The sequence below is a fragment of the Nestor notabilis genome, unplaced genomic scaffold, assembly GCF_000696875.1.
Source record: "Nestor notabilis isolate BGI_N333 unplaced genomic scaffold, ASM69687v1 scaffold8979, whole genome shotgun sequence".
NCBI lineage: Eukaryota > Metazoa > Chordata > Aves > Psittaciformes > Psittacidae > Nestor > Nestor notabilis.
This window is the reverse complement of record NW_009943226.1, coordinates 50,706-67,803: the sequence shown is the minus strand read 5'-3', so window position 1 is coordinate 67,803 and position 17,098 is coordinate 50,706. Positions and strand designations below refer to the sequence as shown.

The window sequence follows — 17,098 nt, the reverse complement described above, 5'->3', positions numbered from 1 at the left end:
GCCCCCCCGATCAGTTCGCCCTTCTCCTAAGGGTGTTGTGTCTGTTAAAACTTCTACTTACAAATGCTTCCTGTCCTGTATTCTAGTTTGACCTTACGCGATGGTTAAGCATTGCTAAGCCACCTCTGTCTGAACGTACCAAGCTTCTGGAGTCTATTCACTTGGCTCTGAATGCATGTGGCCTTGAACCCGACGAAGATATTTTGATGCCATTTAATATCTTCTGCAAGCATTGGACTAACCTTCTCCAGTATCAGTTCCCTGATCACTATAGTGATTTCTTAAGATTGCTCGTGCAAAGTGAGTATCTTGAGTCGATGTGTACATAGCCTTTTGTGCTGAACTCATCTGGCTTAAAAAGGTGAACTGTGTGCAGTAGAGTTAAATAGCAGCAAATGTGGAATGATTTAAACTTAAGTTTCTATATGCAGTTTTATGTGTGTACATACACGTGGTATGTTTTTATTAGACGTCTTGTAGCTCTACTAGAAAGAAACACTCTTCTGCAGACCAAGTACATTCATCAGTTACAACAGATTTTTGACTCATATTACCGAATGATGGAGGTTTCTATTAGTGGAAGCCCTTATTAGTTATGATTATGCCACAATCTGTGATGCAGCATCCTTGTTCTTGAGCACCCTTCAATGTCTGACTGAGAACTGGAATTAAAGGGACCTGGGACTGATACTGAAATCTGCTGAAAACATGCTGGTTGATGTTAGATGCTACCTATAATCTGATGTGCCTCTAAAATGAGAACAAACCATGTCAAACCATGTGCTGATGCAGCAGCTGTCTCTTAATACGTGATTGTAGCCAGGGGTGTACTGAGTGCCTGGGAAAATCTCTAAGAGAGCATGTAGATGCCAAAAGGGAAGGTTAAATTACATATGTTTGGGAATTAGAGATACTCATGCTGTGCCTATTTTTATTTATTGTTTTATGTTGTAGGGAGGTCTAATTTCAACCTTTTCTGACTTCTATTGGGAAAGGGACTAATACCCTTCTCCTGATTTTTCACAAATGTATTTACTTCTCCTTCTCCTAAGGCTCATCAGAGCAGCTTCTAAGCCCTGACTGTTGGAAAGCATCACTTAAAGCTTTGGGATGTGGTTCACCAGTGACTGAGCAGGCGAGCTTCAAGACAAGGGACTCTACTGAAAATCCTGTATTGCAGGATGCAGCAAAAATTCTCCTCTCTGCAGATCAGGTGGGTGCCTCTTCACTTGATTTATTATGTTTTTCAGCTGTAACAGGTGCCCACCAGTGACAAATAGCACTGCTGTGCAGTCTTTCTGCATCTGATGAATAGTTCCCTTCTTTTCACAGGTTAGAGAGACAATAGAATGGCTTTCCACATCTTTCTGCAAACTCCGAGTGGCTTCGATGGACTTCAGGACTTTTGGCCTGTTTTCAAAGTGGAGTCCTTATGTGGCTGAAGTGAATAAATTTCTGGAGTATCTTATTAAACGACTTATTGATATGGAAGTTGCCAATTTAGCCCAGGAGCCTTTTGGCAGTAACAGAATTCTAGCAGGTAATATGTCTTTAAAGCAAATTACTTAAGAACAGGCATTCAGTTTCTCTAATTTGCTCTGTTAAAGGCCATTTAAATATAGAGTAAAATTTTCTTGCTCTGCATTTGTACAATGATGAAAACATTAAAATACAGACAGTAAATGTCGATGCTACTTCATGTCTGTATGAGACTTTCTGCTTTATCTTTACATGGAGGAAGCTTGTTTTAAAGTTATTTTATGAAGAGATCATACTTTCTTCAAATAAAAATATAGTCTTTTGCACTGAGCAGAGATTTGGGAATGATTGGACTAATGAATTTCATCATGGTGTGTTTTTGATTTGAGGAAAATCACCAAAATACCTTATATTTTAGTATATACAGGTTTAAAGTCTGAATCATCATGATCTCCACAGCCTCAGATGTACTAAAGTGATATTAAAACATCTAAGCAGTGTAAAATGCTTATGATTGTTGTTAAAACCACCATGCTGTTAACCAACATTAGTAATAGGGGTATTGTATTTTACATTTTTATTTGACCAGGAAGAACTGATTAAATGTTGCAGTAAGTAAAGGACATTGAATTCAAGTTTGGAAATGTGGAATTTGTTCACTGTTGCTGATTTGAAGGAAAAAAAAAATAAGGCAACTTCTTTGTTTTGTTTTCTTCTAGCATTACAGTCCCTGTATTCAGTCATTGCTGGACTCTTTAAACCATGGATACTGGTCTTGGATAAGGAAGATGCAAGGTATATATTGCATTTTAAAGTTAAATGAATTTTTGCTGAAGTAAGGACTTTAGCCCTGTAAGAATGGTTTTCATTGTTGCCTCGGTTTTTTTTTTTTTTTTTAAGTCATGACTGTATTGTGACTTTCTATTTAAGTAGCTGTTACCTGTGCCGTATCCTAAGTAATTACAGAACTAATTAGTTATTTAAGTATAATTTTCCATGGCTTGGATTGAATAATTATTTTAGACTCATGAAATATCTCTGCTTCCTGACCAGAGCTTGGTTATGAGAAAAATATGATTGCAATCACTTCTGAAAACACTGAAACTTGAATTTTTAGATTCCTTTTTTTAGCTTCCATAATATCTATAATGCCTTAGTTTAAAACAAAACAAAGAAAGCCAAATAGATACAATTCAAAGTGGTATGTAGAGAAACTTCAGGCTAAACCAGTCCCATGATAATCTGCTGTCTTGTTTACGTCTGTCTTCACACGGGTAATTATTTGTACTACTATACATATAAATTTTACTTTACTGCAAAACCAAAAGCTTTTTGAGTTGTGAGCACATCTTCAGCACTTAGAAGGCTGACTGCATGTGGTATGTGCTGTCATTCAGAAGTTCAGGTTTTGGTCTTTAATTCAGTTATAAATGTGAGACAGGTAATCACTGCTTACTCAGTGGGATCACTGATCATCAGTGTACTGTATACATAATGTGTATGCGACATTATAGTATGTCCTCTTCTAAGGAAGAAGAGGACAGTCCCAAAGAGTTGAGTTTGAGAGAACTGCTGGTGCCTGTACTATATTGATTTACTGTGCTTTGGAATATTTAAATTGCTTAAGTGTTTATGATCTGATAACTCAGCACTGAATTTATGTTGCTTTTTTTCTCCTTCTTTAAGTAATCAGCCTTGCTATCCTTGGTTGGAGAGTGACACTCCTGTAGTATCCACCATGGTCTGTTTGTTTACAGATTGCATCAAGCTATTGCATGAGAGCTTTAAAGGTGAGTGAAGTCTACACTGTTTTAGTGTAGTGGCACTTTCTGTCCTATCGGGCTAAAAAAGACTTTTGATTTAGTTGTGGGATATGAGGTGATTTTACCTGTTATGAACTTTTAGCCAGGATGATCACTGCAGTGGCACCAGGAGCATTTGTTTGTTTCATTCTTAAAAGGCAGGTTTTTTTCCTTGGCAAGGGTAGATAACATGACTAATAAATGCATATCTGTCAGATGACAAAGCTAAATATGAAGGAAAACAAACCAAAATGAGCTGTCATGAGAAATGCATGACTTCATTCCAGGTCTGTGTGTTGTTCCCATATTACATATGCAGTAACATGTCACAATGACCAACACATATGTCTCAACAGCGAGTCTTCGGGGTACTTAATCTCCAGGACAGATAATTTTGAGCTCTGATTTAGCATAGCTGATTGTACCTAATGTGTAGTTAGACACAGGAGTGGAAAACATTTATTTCACAATACCTCTTAATAACTTTCAAGGATGAACTAGATTCAAACTTACCTTGTAAAAATAAATAATTAAAAATAACATGCTATTGTGTGTTCTATGAAATTTGGGATAGATAAGATCTTTTAAAACCACAAACACAACATAAAAGCAATGAAGTTCTACATGGAAGGAATATTTTAGAACTTTGAATTATTGTCCTGCAACTCTTCATGTCCTGCTTGAGGAAGGGCATGAAATCATAAGCTTCCCTAATTGTTGATTTGAAGGGAAAAAAAAAATCTAAAAGCTTAATGTACATTTTTTATTTTGTGTATATTTTAGTGTAACTTCCATTTATGGTTTTTCATCTTCAAAACTGAACTTCAAGCTTTCGGTGATTTTTTTTCTGTTGTTAATTGAGCTATTTTCTTTGAATCTAGATAAGCTGTTGCCAAGCCACCATGGGGCTCTTTGGTTGCATCTAATGCATTACTGTGAATGCTGCACTGCCCCTAAAATGCCAGAGTTTATTCTCTATACTTTCCATACTGAGTTCAGAAAGCTTCCATGGAAGGAAATGCATCCAGACCAGATGCTTATGGAAGAGTTCTTTAAAGTGAGTACACAGTATTTATTGGATTAAGCTCATAGTCAGTGTTGCCATTGAAGGCAACTGGAGAGCTGAAGACAGTTCTCCTAGCAAGTAAGCTTTTACAGTTTGTAGCATTCACAGCTGCTCATTTTGTGATTGATTTTTGTAAAGGAGTGCTATCGAGTGTTAGACAAAGTCGTGTGGAGCTGTAGAGCTTGCAGTCTTTGTAATCTGACATTGCTGCATCTGAATATCTCATTTATTACATATATAGAATCGTAGAATAGCTTGGGTTATGTTTAGTATGTATTTAGTTAGAGTTCACATACTTCAGTGTTGTGTTGTTCTCACTTCCAAGTTGCCTGAGACAATGTAAATGCAGATGGATGTGTAAATGCTCCAGGATTTACTACTTACCTGTTTGGGATGAGTTCTTCATGCAGTTCTAAATAGGCTTAGAGTTTCTTAGTTTCCCTTAGAGTGAAGAGAGATGGATGCAGTCATGCAGCTAAGAGTTTGTAATAAATTAGTTCTTTCTGGCTTACAGTGGCTTGGTGTTCTGTACTGATTATTTGAGAGGCTTAGACAGTTACATGTGCAACTCTTCTGGTGGGGGGTAAAATGATGGAGAAGTGGCATCTATCTTCTCCTTTGCTGACCTAAAAAGTTGCTGTGGCTACTAAAAGATATGAAAGTATTTGTATCTTACATTTTTCTTTATATGCCTTTTTTTTTTTTTTTTTTCCATTTTTCCTAGATTGAAAGAGGCAGCCCCAAGAGTTGTTTCCTATTCTTGGGTTATGTGTTATGTGAAATAAACTGGGTCAGTGTCCTCTCTGATGCCTGGAATCCCAACCCTCATCCTCAGACTCACAACATGATTGTCTGTTTGCTGTATATGATGGTCCTGCTGGGAAAGGAGGAACAACTTATAGGCAAAGAGGTAATTTTTGGAAAGGTTCATACCTGTCCATCTCGGAAGAATAATAACCCTTTGCTAGAAGGGGCACAGGATTTGCCTCACTTGCAGAATTACTAACTCAGAAGTGGTTTTTGCATAGGTGAAATACCCCAAATAGTCTTCCAGAGACAGCCAAGACTAGTTCCTTATGTAAAGCATTTTGTATAACTTGTGTGGAAAAGAAGAAGAGCTGCTGTTCATTTTAAGAAGTTTCTGTTGGTGCTCCAGCAGTGTTGTAAAGAGTAAGGAAATAAATACAGACAGCTTCCTGAAGTTACAAAATGACGCTCTAGGCTTTGGAAAGAACAAATAAGTATGTTAGTTTCATTAGTGTTTAAAAAAATCATTCTTATTCTGCAGAGCTACTGTGCAGTTGTTTACCTTCCGTTTTTAAGTCTGGGATGCTGCATTATATAGTTTTCTTATCTCTTAAGCCAGTCTTTAGTTAAAATACCTGTTTCCTTTTCTCTTTCCTGGTTTTGGAGAGCCTTACTTACAAGCACATGCAAAGCAGAGGCAATATTAGCAAAAATTTACATATGCACCTGTAATACATGTGCATATATATGTGTACATGTTATGTGCACCTGAGTATAGGTCTGCCTGGTTTGATTCAGGTAGTCTTCTGACATGAGTGCAGGAGCAGCTTTGACTGGTGTTTGTGCCTGTGGAAAGAATTGGGAGGATCACTGAGTCTCATTTATCCTGTCACAGCCAGTCATGTAAATCTCCGCTGCTTTTTCTGAGTGGCAAACACGAATGTATGGACAGATGGTAAGGAATCATCTACTTCTGAAAAGCTTATGCCTTGCTCTGTGCCTTAACTGTGTGCGTGTTCGTGGTGTTTTCTAACCTGATCTTCAGTACTGGTCTTTCAGTACTGTACTACAAGTACTTACAGTTTCTTGTGTTAAGCACAACTCAGCAATGGCATTAGTCCCGGTGAGGTTAGGAGCAGCACTTGATCAGGGTGTAGGTTTTTTCATCGCTGTCTAAAAGGAAAATATTTGTCTGCTTGAACATGTTTTCTGTAATTGTTGTTCAGTCCTTAAAAGAAGTGCTTTTACAAACATTTATATTTTACTTTAAAATGCTCCCTTCCTAACTCCGTATGATGTGATGATAAGTCACAATGATGTAACAACGTCTTTGAAGATACATATTTTAATAAGCTTGGCACTGACTGCTGCTGAGTTACTGGGGACAAATTACTTCATTTGTAGGTTGAGTTTTCTTGTTCCCTTGCTCTGAAGGGAGATTTGATCATCTCTGGTTTCTCAGCACTTCTATTTATTATTGCACCCCTGTATTTCTCAATTATTGGAATAGGAAAGAGAAGCATTGGATGTTAGGATGGACTTTCGGAACTCTGCTTTTGCTAAGAGCTCTGTGTGGATAATCTGTCGCAGTCTCAGTCCATTGCTTCTGGAGGACTCTAGCAAAGTAGCTGCGTAATCTTCAGGAAGTCCATTTCACATCTGCCAGTTTTCCTCTAATTGCAGTGTCTTCAATTGTCTGTTTCCTCTGAGGCATGTCGTGGTTTAAGCCCAGCCGGCAACTTGGAACCACGCAGCCGCTCGCTCACTCCCCCCCTTTTCCTTCCTCCCCCCGCTCCCGGAGGGATGGGGAGGAGAATCGAAGGAATGTAACTCCCACGAGTTGAGATAACAGCTCTCCAGTAACTAAGGTATAATACAAACCACTACTGCTTCCAATAATAATGATAAGAGGAATAACAAGGGAAAAGGACACAACTGCTCACCACCCGCCGACCGATACCCAGCCCGACCCGAGCAGCGATCTGGGCCTTCCGGGTAACTCCCCCCAGTTTCTATACTGGGCATGACGTGCTGTGGTATGGAATACCCCTTTGGCCAGTTTGAGTCAGGTGTCCTGTCTCTGCTTCCTCCTGGCTTCCCCTCCTCTCTGGCAAAGCATGAGACTGAGAAAGTCCTTGGTCAGAGTAAACATTACTTAGCAACAACTAAAAACATCGGTGTTATCAGCATTGTTCCCAGACTGAAAGTCAAAAACACAGCACTGCACCAGCTACTAAGAAGGAGAAAAAATGACTGCTGTAGCTGAACCCAGGACAGGCATTACAAGATGCTGTGTAAAGATGTCACCTGCAGCCTTTGATCAAGATTGTATTCCAGTTTAGGAAAACTACCAGAGTTCACAGGCTTTGACCTGAATGTATTTGCTTATCAGAAGCTTCTCAAGCTTCAGAAGATACCGGTTTGTACATTGTGTGAGTCAGCCTCAGGAATTCCCTCTTAGCCTCCAGCAGCGTGCTAAACTGACACAGCCCATCACTCGTCTTTTACCTCCCAGGAGGCTTCTGTGACACCTTGACCTAAGCCTCAAACTTTCTCAGCCCTGTGTTCCAGTGCATGAGCAACTTGAGAAGTACTTCATGTACCAGTGTCACATTCTTGTAGATGTAGTCAAATTTGGCTTAGTTCTGGATTGTTACAGTCTCTAGGTTATGTGTCAGCACAATTCCAGTATTTATTCTTTATATAAAATGCAGAAATCTGGTGCTTCTTAGTGTTTAGGGTGGCCCTTTTGTATTGCAGATGGGTATGAACCTGTGAGAGGAGGATGGTGGTAACGGAGGCTATACTCTTAGCTGCTTATAGGCAGCTGTGTACTTGCACTGCCAGTGTGAGTTGTGGACACTGTAGGGTGCTGGACAGTTCAGGATGGTATTTATGAGAATAAGCACTTGAGGAGTGCCCCAGGTTAGAAGATGTTTCACTGAACGGAAAATTGAGGGACATGGCTTCTGTCCCTGGTTAAACTGTGAACTTAGTTTTTTTAAAATCAATTTTAATGCCTTTTTTAAACCTCTGCTGAAGTGACTTTATGTTGTAGGGTCTCTGTTTCTTTCTAGCTCTCTTTACATGTGAAATTTTAATGTCTGTTGCTGACTTCGGAGCTTGGCTAGAGCTGCTGCAGCAGCCTGGGTACTGTTACATGAATGCTAGAGATGACATACATGGGTTGACTTTCTGCTTGCATAAGGAGCCAGACTCCCAGTGGTCATCTATTTTTGTGGGATTTCTGCTCCATCTCCTTCAAATTTTGGAGTCTGGGCTTCCTTCCAGTATGGAGTACTGTGAATGTTAATTTTAAACACTGAAGAAGGTCGAGCTTAGACTAATGTCTTTAAATCTTCAGGAATCGCCACTCATAAATCTTCTTGGACAGACCAGCTCCCTTCCTTGGCAGCTTGTGGGCATTTCATCTTACCAAAACATCATCAGCTACTGCAATAGTCACTACCCTCCCTCTGTTATCCTTGCTAAGGATGCTGCAGCTGAACTAATTGTGAAGCTCCTGAAAATCTCAGCAGGCTTTGGTGCATCTTCAGACAGTCACATCCACCTTGTAAGTTGAACTGGATTTGCAGTGTCGCTGAGCTCTTCTTGTCATTTGTGTGTTCTGCTTTTGTATATTACAGAGTATGGAAAGAGTTCTAGGCATGATTTTTTTTTTTCTTATAATTTATTTAAATTTTGGTTAACAGGATGCAACACTGAAGTGCCAAGCATACATTCGCCAGGTGGTTCAGTTTCTCAGCACCTTAGAACAAAGTGGAAAGATTACTCTTGCAGTTCTGGAACAAGAAATGTCCAAGTTGCTAGATGATGTTGTCATCTTTAATCCTCCAGGTTTGTGTTAAAGAAGTGGGAAACTACTTTAAAGATGTCAAGATCCCTTATTCTACTGCATGGGTTGTTGAACATCTGTGACTGTGTGATTTCTTGCATTACTATCATGTCTTCCTCATGTGCAGCAGGGCATGTTGCCTTGGTATGTATATAGGTGATACATTAGCACAACACAAAAATATGAATGGTAGCCTGTAGAACTGTTAAAAGTGACAGAACCAACACTAAACCCAGGGTTATGTTGTGAGGAAAAAAATTGACAAATACACAGGTTGTAGGATTCTGTTCTGTGTTTTCTATTTTTTTAATATTTTTTTAGATTTTATTTGCATCTTTATTAAAAGGAAGAATGACAAAATTACTCTCATGGTCCTTCAGGGATGAGATTCTGAAAAAGAGTTCTAACCTGTTGTGCGATTGGTAAAACTGACTTTTGCAGTAGGGGAATGGTATTGATGTACACTAGTAGTACGGTGTGTTTGCACCTTCAGCATTTGTATTGAACTCATTTCTATTACTAGTACCATCCTGACCTTCCTCTATCAAACTAAAGCTTCAGGTGGAATCAGTTGTCTTGCTGTACTACACAGCAAATTAGGAGTCGTGTGTCTTTGTGTCCATAGCAAGAGTGAACAGGAAGCATCTGAAAGTCTGTGAGAGTGAGAACTATCTCTTTTACTACTTGTATTGGTACTTGGAGAAGCTCTGTAGGATACCCCCATAGTCAGTAAAACTCTTTGTGAGTTGAAGAGAAGTGAAGGCTTGCCTGTTGCTGCTGCTGCTTCTTGTAGCTGAGAGATTCTAGGCAAGGCAGGAGTTCCAGTATAAGAGGTGCAGCTCTGTTTTGTGAACCCCTATGCACGCTTGTGTGTGTTGAAGGGCTGAAACAGAGAATACTCCGTCTTGCTCAGCCAGCCTGTGGGGTGCAGGAGGGTCACTGGTGCAGTGGCACAAAAGCAGTGGTGTGTATAAGATTCAGCTTCTCTGTGAGGTATGAAGGAGGCTGGCAGAAGTTTTTAGAAGAGGCTCTGGGGCAGTACCTTTTATTGACAACAGCTGGAAAGAAGAATAGCTTAGTTTGGAAGGGTGTATGTGTGTGTATATATATATATATATGTATATATGAGACAAAAAGCTATGGTATGTTGAAAAATATGGGATCTGAGTGTGATGTGAATGGTATGGAATAAGGGGTGGATACTGTCCTGGGTTCAGCTGTAGCAGTTATTTTTCTCCATTCCTTTGGCAGCAGAGTGGAGGCCACACTTCACTTCTACTTCGGAGGCCTGTTGTCCAGTCTCCTTCTCAATCCAGTGGCTAATTTCAAAGTTAAATCAGATTCTACAGGGCCTTGTCCAATGAGCTCCCAAATATCTGCAAGTTTGGAGGTCTGAGCCTCTTTGGGTGACGTTTTTCCAGTGATAAATCCCTCTGTGCACAACCTTTCTTCATAAACAGTTGAAATTTTTCCTTCTACAATACATGATGTTGCTTGAAAAATTTCTTTCATAACAATAGTGACTTTTTTCATCAATATGTGCAAAGATCTACTCTGTAGATAGACTTCTAAGAGCCAACATAAGGAAATGTTAGTGCTTCGAGGGCATTGTTAGAGGTGTCATCCCATGATAACATGTTCAGGTAATGCCAAGAGATGGTTTCAAAAAGATATTATGGGACTGAATACTGGGATTAGCAGGAAATCCTGAAAGGCACGAGGGGATTGTAACATTTCAGGGCTCATGTCTGTTAGATTTTAAGTTGAATAAGCTAAAATCTTGTTAGTTTTACTCTAATCTGTGCTTTAAACTGTGATTTTGTACCAGAGCTTGATTTGGAGACTGTAAACATGCTTTATCATTCAATTTATTTGCACTGTAGTCTTGATAAAAGACCCTAGGTGAAACATGGGGTCCAGTCTACTCTCCTGTGTGGCCTTCTCAGCTGTCTCTCTGTTTAATGAATGATGAGCTATCTCAACAACGGAAGAGACTGTGAGGAATGAGTGTCTTACTGCAGTCTTGTAAGTGCAGGTAGGGAATTGAGGTGTGTAATGAGCAAGAGGCTTTTCCCAGTACCTACAGAAAGTGTTCAGTGGAGGAGCTGAATTTGGATTCCAGTGTCTATGTACTGAAATGGTTCTCTTATTCCTGACTTTCAGATATGGATCTGCAAATGCGTCACATGGCCCTCAGCAGCCTCTTCACAGAAACACTGATGATGATGAACAATTCTAGTGTGACAACCGCCGAGTCTCTACGGGGAAGCTTACGGAACTGGGTTGGCAGCAAAGTTCATGGGTTGCTGGCAATGCCCCTCCTCACAGCAGCGTGTCAGAGCCTGGCCTCTGTGCGGCACATGGCAGAAACAACAGAAGCCTGTATTACTGCTTACTTCAATGAAGGTAGGAGCCTGTCTTTCGCTGCTGCTTGTCTCAAAAAGTTTGATGAGTCTTGGATGCCCACTAAATACAAATCATCTGGAATACTTATAGCGTCACTCTATGTAGGAACTGGGTTTTAATCTGGTTTCCATAATCAGGGCCACTTTCTTTGTATCTGCTAGCTCCCAAAGCTAGACAGAGAAAAGTTAGGCTGTTGTGGTTTGGCTTTTGCAGCTGTTCTAACTGTGTTTTCTTAAGAACCATACCTGTCTCTGTGAAAACCAATTTGCTTTGTGTAATGGTTGCCATTTTTCCAGCTAAAGGGGAAGACTTTTTTAAAACAGAGAATCATCTCAAGAGAACAAACCTGGTATTTTTCCCCTCCTCTAGTGTTCTGCAGGCTAATTAAAAAAACCCAAACAAGTCTTGATTGGTAAAATTCTGAAGGTTTTTTTGATGTGATTCCCCCTGGGCTTTCTGTTTTCCTTGTGGAACCACATTTTGATTTCTTCCACATTCCGTGTGATCAGATTTCAGTACACTTGAAGGAAATACTTGAAATTCCATTGTTAAAATTCCCAAATTTAATCCTGACTGAATGCTGGGAAAATAACTTGTCTTGGCCTCAAGGAGGTGCCATATGATAGTGGAGTTTTTCTATTCACTCCATCAGATTTGCACGGCAAGCTGATTACCTGGAAAATAGCTAAACCAGCCCAAATTCTGTGTTACAGCAATGCAGTGAAATTAGCACTGCTTTCTCACATGCTCTTTATTCTGGTCTTTTATTTTCTTTACAGATTCTCCTCACCACCAGGGTTCAGGCTGGGGCCCTATACTCGCCTCCCTCCAAGTTCCTGAGCTAACCATGGAAGAATTCCTGCAGGAGTGTCTGTCTTTAGGAAGCTACTTGACTCTGTATGTCTACCTGCTGCAATGCCTAAACACTGACCAGACTCTTACCAATGAAATGAAAATCCTGCAAACCATTGGCAAATGGTTGGAGCAAGTGTACCCAAGGTAGGAAACTCAAGGCTTCTGAATATGCCTTGACTTTTAATTAGGTTGTTGTTGTGTAGGCACTATAATAAGGTAGCCAGGTTAATTAGGTTATTTTTATCATGCTGCTGGATGAAATGGCAAATTCTTCTTTATCTACTCTTCCGGAGTCTGTCCAACCTCAGTGCCACACTAATAATTGTTGTTAAACAGGAGAAGGAATTTGGCTTGAACACTTCTGGTGCAGTTTGGGTCAGTTTTCAGTCAGAGAAATTTGATTTCAATGGCAGCCTGGATTTGTGCTCAAATAAAATGATTTTAAGCAAACCCTAAATCACTGTGGGTTCCACTTCCAAGAATGTCCACTAGTGGGATGAGTTACATGCTAAATACTCAGTTTGACACTGTGAGACCTGGTGGTCAGAACTGCTTAACGGGGGCTGTACAGCAGTACTGAACCACGTCTGGACTCTGTGGATCTGATAGGGTGCCCAGAGTTAGGTACCTGTAAAACAACTTGCTAGATAACAGGGGGAAGGATGGGTAGCTTTGGGGTTTAAATGATAATGCTTCGTACTTTAACTATGTAACAACTGTATCTACAGTTGCTGGTGAAATTGCCAGAATTTGTTGAATATTTTTCCATATTAATGTTGCTAATATTCTTATTTGCTGTGAAGGAATACTTTGGGAAAATATACATTCTCACTATTTCTGGAAGTTCAAAGACTCCCTTATCTGTTGTTGGTACCGTAGTAATTTGATTGCCAAAGTGTGAAGGAGACAGCAAAGCCACCGAACACAGCAAATTAAACCTTGCTCTAAACATCAAAGCTGAGGGTGCCTGGGATGGGAGATGACTGGGTGGAGTAATGTGAGGATAGTCTGAAGCAGGAAACTCGTGCTGATGCTTTATGTGGAAAATCTGAGCTTGTCAACTTAAACTGCAAACTGGTTTAGGAAAGAATAAAAATATCGTAGGGGGAACTTCACTTTGTGCTTTGCTCAACAGAAAACCTCAATGTTTCTTTTTTTACATGATCATATTAAAAGTCTAAATAGTTGTGGAATAAAAAGCTAGTGCTTCCTAAAATGTTTTATTGGTAAGTAAATTAAAAAGAGTAGAGATACAGCTACATTCCTTTTATGCCGAATCTTACACAAGTTTAAATCCACCTATGGCTGCAATATCATTTATTCTCAATTGTAAAACTTTAAAGGAAGCATTGTTCTTTGTCCTTTTATAGACCCTTAGAACCTGTTAGCTGATGTGTGCATCAAATCTGTAACAACGGCAGTTACAGCAGTATAGTATCTGGTGGGGTAGTATAGTTGTACTGTTTTCATATAGTAAGATTAGCTGTCATTAATTAACCATCTGGGTTCTTCATAGGCATAATGGGGAGAGATGTAAACTTCTTAACCAATGCATCTCACTCTTTTTTAATTCATATTTTATTTTATTCTTTAAATCTTACCTAAAGCTCAGCAAAGGAAGAAGCAAAGTTGTTTCTTTGGTGGCATAAAGCCATGCAGCTATCCTTGATTCAGATGGAGCAGGATGACACCATTCTGATTGAATCTGTCATTCAGACACTCCTGTCAATCCAGGGCAGGCAGAGTCAGCTGGCTGAAGAGAGAGTGACTTCTGGAATACTTGGTGCTATCGGGCTAGGCAGGAGGTCTCCTTTGTCACCCAGGTAAGGGCTGAAGGTAAATTAATTGATTTGAGTCATCATGTTAAAAAAGCTGCAGCCTGGATCCAAACTGCACAGTACAATGTCAAAAGATGTTCTGAATCCATGCTGTGTCCAAATCTATAAAGTTGTTTGGGCTCTTCACAGAAAAAAATGGAGCAAGCATTTTAATATGGTTAGGAAGTGAATATGAACTTCTGCAAAGTTTGCACTGGGAATGGAGGGAAAATGTAGTGATTTGTGATTCTGGCTTAATGTCCATCTCAGCAAAGTTTGTAGGGAGACTATTTATTAGAGGAAGATACTTCCACCTGGTCTGTAGAAGATGATTCCAGGTGACCACACAAGAATTTTGTATGATCACATGCACATTGCCTTTTCCATCTTACCCTGGAGGTGTTTGAAATCTTAAGAGGAACTCAAAGGATTATGTGCTTGCCTGTTACTCACTTTACCTTCTAAAAAGAGACACCACGTTTGGTTATTAGGCATTAAAATCAAGTTCATCTTGGAAAGAATGCCAAGAAAAAATACTTAAAATGTTTGTGGAACACCAATTCAACACAGTACCTAAACATAACTCTGTGTTTATAAAAACCTTATGGGATGCAATCCTGTTGAAATTGCTCTGAAATCTTAGTCTTGTTAACTCATCTTTTGATTTGGGTGATAAGAATGTTTCAAAGGCTGAGAAGTGAAGAAGTGTTTTGGATCTGACCTGAGGGCTTCAGCTAATCTTGGAACAGATGTAACATTTCATGTGTATGGTATTTTATTATCCTCTAGGATGTATGATATCCTATTATGTACATATTAAAGTGATGCATTTATTTCTAATGCATTTAGAAAAAGGTCCTCTAAAGCCCTTACTGTGTTTCTCATAGAGACACCTCATGGGATAGAACTTCCAGTTTATCTGCTTTTAAGGACTTGCAAATTTGATTACACAAGGTTTCGGGTGGTTGCCCGCAGTTTGTCAGCCTTCCTCCTGGTGCAGATTCCTGCGGAGGGTCAAGTCCGCCTGAAAGCGGGGTCAGAGCCGAAGCTGTCACTGAAGGCCCAGCAGGTAGAGTGTGCCAATTGCTGGCTTATTGACATGCCGTCTTTGTGTTCTTGCTCAGCTTGTGGGGTAAAGCTTGTAAGAATCACTACAAGCATTCCTTCAAGCTAAATCCTGCTCTCAGCTTGTTAATTTTATTTGGCACTGAATGCCCTTAGTCATTCTTTGCTACAGCTTTTCGCCTGGCTCTAAATTCTGGATTTCAGAAACAGATTGTGGCTCCCATTTGTTGTTGCAGGGAAGGGGGTGTATCACAAACTCTTTGTGTATTGTTTTGCATACATCAAAACATCATCTTGGAATTTGCCAGAGATGAGGCCAGCTGCAGCATAGGCCAGGTGATGATGTGAGTTTGCTGAACTCTGCTAGCATGACTGTGTGTCTGAGCCCTAAGCTGAAGTGATCCTAGGTAGAACTGTCTATACAGCCTTGGGCATTAATATGAAGGTGTCAGTTTCTACTCTTACAGGCTGTAAAGGTGCAGGTGAACTTACTGTGTCTGTAAACCCTGAGTTCAGAACATTTGGAACATAGCACGTGGAAGGAATTTAAAGCAAACAGGAAAAAACAATGCTGCTGTGACTGCACTGCTTTTGAGTGATAAAGCAGAGCTACGTTCACGCTAACATTTGTTTATATGAGATCAGAGCTTAAAAGCCCTATGACAAATAAACATTATTTCTTTAGCATGTGCACTGACTATGTTGTTGCATCACTAAGTGCGTGAGAAGAAGAAGGAGGAGTTGATTAGAAACCAAAGCAAAGTAACTTACTTGGTACAACATGTTTCTCTTCTCTCAGAAATTAATGAATCTTGTTCAGACATATTTCCAGTGTTTCCCCTGACTGGTACTGCCAGCATAGGCTCTTTTACATACAATTTCTGACTTGGCATTATCTCTGCAATATTATTAATGGAAGCAAAAAATACTTTCATGAAAGTAAGAAAGTTCAGAAGAAGCGAATAGTTAAGTGTGTTGCAATTTGTAGTTTAGTGCAATTTCCTTAAAACCGTGTCTTTGAGTTTATGAAGTAAATATTTGACAGTATTTGGGTTATAGTTCCTAACAAGCCTTGATTCAACAGTTGTTATGTTGATTTCAGGGAGTGAACAGCTTGAAAAATGTGAGTTGACTTGAAACACTGCTATGTGATTGTATTTTACAAATGTTGTGTTATGAATGCTCTGGGTTCTGTAGTACATAAGGATCTTGTAGGGGAATTGTGCATATGGTGGCTCACAAAGTGGTTTGATATGGGCCAAAGTACTCACAGCTAACAGAATTTTCCCTTGTATCTATAGGCACTGAGTGTTCTTGGATCTATGGCCACAAACAAACAATATATGGATTATCAAGAGCAGCTGTCCCAGGCTTCTCTGTTCATCAAGCATCCAGAACATTGTCTTCGAGATGTCAATAATCTTCTGGCTTTCCTTATTAATGCTCTGTATCCAGAAGTGCATTATTTGGATAGCATACGATAGCAGCACTGAGCTCACAGAATCATCGTAGAATCATGGCATCAACTGGGTTGGAAGAGACCTTTAAGGTCAAGTCCAACCATTACCCCAGGACTGCCAAGGCCACCATTAAACCACACCACTAGGGGTATCATCCACATGGTTTGTGAACACTTCCAAGGATGGTGATTCCACCACTGCCCTGGGAAGCCTCTTCCAACACCTGATTGCTCTCTCTGTGAAGCAGTTTTCCCAAATATCCAGTCTAAAACTCCCCTGGCTCAGCTTGAGGCTGTGACCTTTTGTCCCATCATGCAATGTTGATTATTCTGGTTTACATAGGATGTTGTTATTGCGCAAGTAATTTTTACCTTCCACTTTTAATCAAATCAGAAGTGTGAATAGGAACTGGTCACTGGCAGTTTTTTCCTTTTCAATGTTTTCTTTCTTTTCTTTTGATTTGTTGGCCTGTGGAATTTCTTAGTTTCTGTTGGCTGAAAACACTTGAATATCTTCCTGTGTATGGTGGAGGAGGACAGGTGTAC

General features: G+C 39.8%; 1 protein-coding gene across 1 annotated transcript in view; it reads left to right on the top strand.

Moving 5' to 3' along the window:
- The window catches only part of EPG5 (ectopic P-granules autophagy protein 5 homolog (C. elegans)), a gene marked incomplete at its 5' end in the record, with an annotated part of 32,348 nt that extends 15,764 nt beyond the window's left edge, over positions 1-16,584 (top strand). Inside the window, 14 exons of the mRNA XM_010021823.1 lie at positions 87-300; positions 1,053-1,213; positions 1,333-1,540; positions 2,199-2,274; positions 3,166-3,269; positions 4,163-4,338; positions 5,072-5,257; positions 8,459-8,668; positions 8,808-8,952; positions 11,114-11,356; positions 12,136-12,355; positions 13,819-14,034; positions 14,983-15,097; positions 16,395-16,584. Of these exons, the coding sequence (XP_010020125.1) occupies positions 87-300; positions 1,053-1,213; positions 1,333-1,540; positions 2,199-2,274; positions 3,166-3,269; positions 4,163-4,338; positions 5,072-5,257; positions 8,459-8,668; positions 8,808-8,952; positions 11,114-11,356; positions 12,136-12,355; positions 13,819-14,034; positions 14,983-15,097; positions 16,395-16,577 (2,457 nt within the window). The remainder of the gene's footprint in view (positions 1-86; positions 301-1,052; positions 1,214-1,332; positions 1,541-2,198; positions 2,275-3,165; positions 3,270-4,162; positions 4,339-5,071; positions 5,258-8,458; positions 8,669-8,807; positions 8,953-11,113; positions 11,357-12,135; positions 12,356-13,818; positions 14,035-14,982; positions 15,098-16,394) is intronic.
- Positions 16,585-17,098: the final 514 nt, after the last annotated feature.